Source organism: Falco biarmicus, chromosome 1 (genome assembly GCF_023638135.1).
Source record: "Falco biarmicus isolate bFalBia1 chromosome 1, bFalBia1.pri, whole genome shotgun sequence".
In the NCBI taxonomy this organism is placed as follows: Eukaryota; Metazoa; Chordata; class Aves; order Falconiformes; family Falconidae; genus Falco; species Falco biarmicus.
The window spans coordinates 87,910,701-87,916,700 of record NC_079288.1 but is presented as its reverse complement, the minus strand read 5'-3'; the positions used below and the strand labels follow the sequence as shown (position 1 = coordinate 87,916,700).

The 6,000-nt window shown below is 53.5% G+C and overlaps 1 protein-coding gene across 1 annotated transcript; it reads left to right on the top strand.

Moving 5' to 3' along the window:
* The first annotated feature begins 1,770 nt into the window (after positions 1–1,770).
* On the top strand, positions 1,771–4,949 carry SPR (sepiapterin reductase). The gene is made up of 3 exons (XM_056323541.1): positions 1,771–2,122; positions 2,846–3,136; positions 3,285–4,949. Exons 1-3 carry the CDS (start codon positions 1,801–1,803, stop codon positions 3,473–3,475), a joined length of 804 nt encoding a protein of 267 aa, XP_056179516.1. The 5' UTR covers positions 1,771–1,800; the 3' UTR covers positions 3,476–4,949.
* Positions 4,950–6,000: the final 1,051 nt, after the last annotated feature.

Here is a 6,000-nt window from a genome sequence, read left to right as displayed (position 1 = left end):
ATAAAAGCTTCTCCTGTTGCTCTGGATGTCCAAGTCTACCCACCCAAGGTCAAGGCAGACAGCACACCGGCAAAACGCAGAATCTGGCCTCCATAAATGATGTGTCTGAGCCAGAAGAGCAAACACAGCAGTGGGACTTCCCCAAGGAGCAGGCGGCAAGAGAAAAGGTAACGAGTTTTTGTTCTTTTCCTACAGGCAGCTGTAGCTGCCAGGGCTCAGGTACCTCCAGAGGTTATGTGGTATTGCAGGGCAGCTGTGCAAAAGCAGCACCATGAGTGCAGGAAATCATTTTGCCGAGGCTGCAATGACAAGGAGCCAAAAAGATGCATCACATCATCCTCAGCTTGCCTAAATATGGACAGTGCAAGGTCCATCCTTAGCAAAGCCTTTTTTTTTACCAAGGAGCACAAAGGACAGAATGAGACATTGGGAGGAATCTTATGGATTTATAATTTCTCTGCAGGTCGACACTCCAGTTCCAGCTCTGGGCTGGTTTGGTCACCAGTTCCTCCCTCTGATTTTTAATTTTTAGTGAATATTAGCACAAGCAGCATCCATCAGCTAGAAAAACCTGCTTCCCAGACCCTCACTCCTACTTCTACACCCTTTGGTGTAGCCTGGTAGCAGGTTGGATGGAAGAAATGGTCTGCTGGAAGGGAAATCCAGCGAAATAACAGTTATTTCCAGCTGGCCCAGTTCCGTGTTGAGCACAGCTAGGTGGGACAGGATGCAGTGCCTGGCTGGGAACCGGGGCAAGAAGCATGAGGGATACAGGAGACTGGAGCTGCCAAAATAGGAAGGGGGCAACTGGCAGCCACTAAAGCAAGTTCTGCCATCAAGAAGCCACTTGTGGAAAAAATACACATTTGCTTTTTTTCTTTTTTTTTTTTTTTGCTGATGATCTGAGATTTTACTGAACATGTAAGGTTTACTTTAGCAAAACAAATATCACTCTTGGGTTTTTGTCACACCATGATTTTTTAATGCTTTATTAGAACACTGGAGGGTTTCAGCCCAGTCTGCAAGTGCTTAATAGAGTGAAACACCGCTTCCCTACCTGCTCACGCACCAGGGGGGCCATCTGTCCTCAGGATTTAACAGCTGTGAAACCAAGCCCAACTGCCAGCTAATTCCAAGCAAACCAGGTACTCCTTGCAAAAACCCTCTTTGAAATCTGTATGCCTTCAAGGACAAAATTACTTGTTTTTTTAAAAAGCCTTTTAGGACTTTTGAGGATCAGACATGCTTTTGCTACCCAATAAAAAACTGCTGCCGAGTGCCAAAAAGAGCGATCACAGAGGAAAAAGGTGTGCGAAGGCTTTGTAATGGTTCGGTTCGGGCCAGGGGGAAAGCAGCCAGGGGGAACGCGGCCGTGGTGGCTGGTGGCAAAGTACCAAGGCTGCGGGAGGCGCGAAGCGGGAATTTACAGCCGCGCTGGGAAAAAATGTATTGGAAAAAGAAAAGTTAAAAAATGTGTTGAAAAATGTATTGGAAAGTGCACTGGAAAATGCATTGGATAAAAAAGGATTGGAGCAAAGCACAAGCACTGTCGCCTGACCCCAGCTCTCGCCCGCCCGCGGGAGCAGGCGACGCCTTGGCGCGGCCGGAAGGGGGCGCGCCGCTCTGCCCACGCCCACCCGGTACGTCGGCATGCCGAGGCGACGGCGGCGACCAATCGGAGGCTGGCGGCGATGCCGGCGCGTTCGGAACGGCCATTCACGAAGCGGCGGGAGGAGGTTATGAATGGGGCGGGGGAGGCGGGGAGGGGCGTTCCCGCGGCCGCCTGCACTCGGCGCCGGGATGGAGCCGGGAGCGGGGCCCGGGCGCTGGGCCGCAGCTGCCTGCGTGCTGACCGGCGCTTCCCGGGGCTTCGGGCGCAGCCTGGCGCGGCTGCTGGCCCCGCGGCTGGGCTCGGGCTCGGTGCTGCTGCTGCTGGCGCGCTCGGCGGAGGCCCTGGCCGAGCTGGCGGCCGAGCTGCGGGGCGGTAGCGGTAGCGGGCTGCGGGTGGAGTGCGTGGCCGCCGACCTGGGCTGCCCGCAGGGGCTGCGGCGGGCGATGGCTGCCCTGCGGGAGGTGCTGCCCGCTGCTCCGCACGGCCGCCTGCTCCTCATCAACAACGCCGGTAAGGGCCTGCTCCCCCCGGGACTCAGTCCCGCCGAGCCCTCCCTCGCTGCACAGCGGCTGAGACGGGGCTCGACCGGGGCTTCGGGTGCCGGTAAATAACCATGGGAGCAGCAGGGATGTCACCTTGTCCGCGTTTTATTTTGTTAACGTAACAAATGCGGGAGCAGGTTGCAAGGTTTTAGCCATTGCTGATGGCACAGGAGCCGCTGGCCACCACCCCCTTGCTGCTCTGCTCTCCGGGTGCAAGCCATCAGAAAAACTTCTAGCCCTGCCTTCTGGAGCTTGGCTTGCCATCTTTAATTCCTGTTCGCCTTTTTTCACCCATTACCACTGTAAACAAGACCATGCATTCCAGCAGACAATAGGTGCCACAGGAGTGAGGTCCTTTGCCGACTTGGTTGCGAAAGCAGAGGCCATGTGGTGGCCCGCGGGGACATTGTACTTCAGGCTGGAGGTTGGGAGCTGTTTTTTGGCAGAGGATTGGCAGGTCTATATCCTGTGTCACCGCTGCTGGTGCAGCAGGTGATCCGAAGGCGCTGAGCAGAGCTGGGCGGTGCTGAGCTCCTCACTATGCTGTGACAGCCTGATAGGGCTGAGCCAGCAGAACTGCAGGCTTGTGTCTGTAATAGTGTTGCATGTGGAAATGTAGGAGAAAAAGGGATCTGCTGTGCTGTTGAACCCATCTTTGATTACTCTTGACTCATGTATCCTTACTTCCTAGGCTCCCTGGGAGACATCTCCAAATCCTTTCTTGATCTCACTGACCCAGATGAGATCAACAGTTACTTTGCCTTCAATGTCACCTCGGCGCTTTGCCTCACCTCCGCTGCCCTACAAGCCTTCGGGAAGAGGCCTGGCTCAAGCAGGACGGTGGTGAACATCTCCTCGCTCTGTGCCATCAAGCCCTTCAAGAACTGGGCACTGTACTGCAGCGGGAAGGCTTCCCGGGACATGATGTTCCAGGTGCTGGCACTCGAGGAGCCTGATGTCCGTGTGCTTAACTATGCCCCAGGTGAGGAGAGGAGCTCATGGATTGCTATTCATTTTCTCCTGGCTTTGTGGATAAAAGGTTCTTGCAGCCAAGCCAGGTACAAGAGGAAAATGAGTCCCAGACTCTGCTTACTCCCCATGTGATTTCTTTTTTGTTGCTCTTTCCCCAGGTCCTTTAGATACGGATATGCAGCTCTTGGCCCGGACTAAGACTGGCGACCCCGAGATGCGTCAGTATTTCCAAAGCCTGCAGGAGAGCAGGCAGCTGATAGACTGCACTGTGTCGGCCCAGAAGCTGGTGAATCTCCTGGAGGAGGACACCTTCCGCTCCGGTGCCCACGTGGATTTCTACGACATCTGAGTTAATCTCACCTCTGTCTTTGCTTTCCTGCTTTGCTTTCTGCTAAGACATGTCTTGGGTGCCTCCAGCATGTTTGGTGACCTTGTGTAGTCCCGTGCAGCTTTCAAGAGAAGACCTCTGGGTGCCTTATACTCTTAGTGCCCCAACGGGAATGAGAGGCAGTACCCTCCTGGGTACCTGCTGACAGGAGCAGGGATTTCTCAGTGGCTGGGTATGGGGCAGCAGAGGTGGCTTTCCCAAGTGAACGGGCATAGAGGCTTAAAGCTGTCCTGCGCAGGAGGGTGTGTGAGCCAAGGAGCTACCGAGGCACACCAGGCCAAGTCAGAAAGCTATCCCAGAAGGTCTTAAAGAAGCCAACAGCAGCGTTAGAGCTGAGTGTCCCTGTGTCTGTCCCCTTTGTTCCACAGAGGCTATGTGCTCAGCACCTGGGAAAGTCACCAAAGGGCAAAAGAGCCATTCCCAGGGCTGGAGGTGGTGGCTGGCACCCAAACCCAGACTCTGACCCCCATCTCACCAGTGGCTTGTCCAGAAGCTCCTGCAATTCTGGGATTGTCTTTGTGCAAGTTTTGTTTATTAAGATGTGGAGCAAAGCTTGTGCCTGTGGTTTTTGCACAAAGGTAATTAATCACCAGGAGAGGGAGCTGCCCATGGAGGAGATGTGAATTTTGGGCGCCTGGCTGGGATCACCAGCTTACATGAACCTGTGCACAAGTGCAGCACGGGTTAGCACACATCTGAGGTGCAACCCTGAGTTCATGCAGTGTTCCTATTTGCACATTCTGGGTCCAAGCCTGGATCTGGGGCTTCAGCCCCTCCTGGGCTGTTCTTTTAATTGTTTGTGGGGTTTTATTGTCATTTTTTCATCAGGTTCCAGGAGGCACAGGCACTTATAGACTGGCTTTTCTAGAAAGCAGCTGATATGCAGTGTGTGTTGGTGGAGGAGAGCCGCTCTGAAGCACAGCGGCATCCCCTGTGTGCCCTGGAAATGCCCAATGTCCCTCTGTGCTCAGTGACAGCAACCTTCCTGCAGTCTTCTGTCCCACCCTGTATTTCAAGTTTTGTCCACCTGGATCTACAGTCATTAAAACTTTCGCATCTGGTCTGGGTCTTCTGATATATCTTTAAAAGTAGATAAATTTGGCGGAGGGTGAGAGGAGACATCCTGGGTTAAGCACTGTCTTCATCCAGCAGTGGCCTCCTGGAGTCCTGTTCTTCCATCTCTGAGCCATTTCATTAATTCTGTGTTAACTTAATCCTGTCAAGCTCAAAAAAAACTTCTCTCCAGCTAGTCTGCTGCTTGGTTTCATCTTCCCTCTATCCCTGTGAAACTCATTATTAGCAAAAACCCCTCTGCTGCTCGCTGTGCTGGCAACAGGGTTGTTTTTCTAGGGTTTGATGCCTGGTGGTGTTTTATGTGGTCTGTGAAACCTGGATGGACCTGCTGCTGCTAAAAATCACATTTCTTCACTGTGCATCTATATGGGTTTGTCTCATCCCGTCTTGGGCAGAAATAATTTTCTGGGATCTGGTGCTCTGTAAAAAAAAAAAACAAACTTAAGTGCTCAGAGCTGGGCATCCCCAAGTCCTGCCATTACAGGACTGTGGGCTGAAGGCAGGTAAGCCCCCACCAGAAGGGCTTAAGGAGCCCTATATTGCAGGAGAAGGTGGGAGGGTGCTGAGGGACAGGGCTGCTCTGGCCACAGGGATGATTTGGTACCAGCCAAGTAGGAGATGCAGATGGGTTCTTCAAGGTAAGACATAAAAACCAGGGTACCCAAGGGGGAGGATTATTTTGGGGCTGTGCATACTCGCTTGAGATCTGACCGTGCTCCAGTGGCTGGGGGTGGGTATCAGCAACTGTGTCTTCCTGGAGCATCTGTGTGAGGGGTTGTGACATCGTAGAGGTTCCACTTGGAACCAGGCACTTCTTCAACCCAAACCTGTCTCCCAAGAGAGGATACATAGGCAGGGAATGCTGACTTTAAATAGCGAGGTGCTTATGTCCCGCTGCACACAATGTTAATGGAATCATTAACAAAACACTGGATTTGTTTCATAGAATGGTTTGAGTTGGAAGGGACCTGAAAGATCACCTAGTTTGAGACCCTTGCCATGGGCAGGGACACCTCCCACCAGACCAGGTCGCTCCAAGCCCCGTCCAGCCTGGCCTTGGGCACTGCCAGGGACGGGGCATCCACAGCTGCTCTGGGCAGCCTGTGCCAGCGCCTCGCCACCCTCACAGGGAAGAATTTCTTCCTAATAGCTGATCTAAATGTCCCCCCTTTTAGTTTAAAATCATCCCCCTTTGGTCCAACCACTGCAGGCCCCTGTAAAAAGCCCCCCTCCAGCTTTCTTGCAGCCCCTTTAGGCACTGGGAGGTGCGCTAAGGTCTCCCCACAGCCTTCCCTTCTCCAGGCTGAACCCCCCCAACTCTCCCAGCCTGTCCTCACTGCAGAGCTGCTCCAGCCTCTGAGCATCTTTGTGGCCTCCTCTCACCCTGCTCTAACAGGTCCACGTCTGTCTTG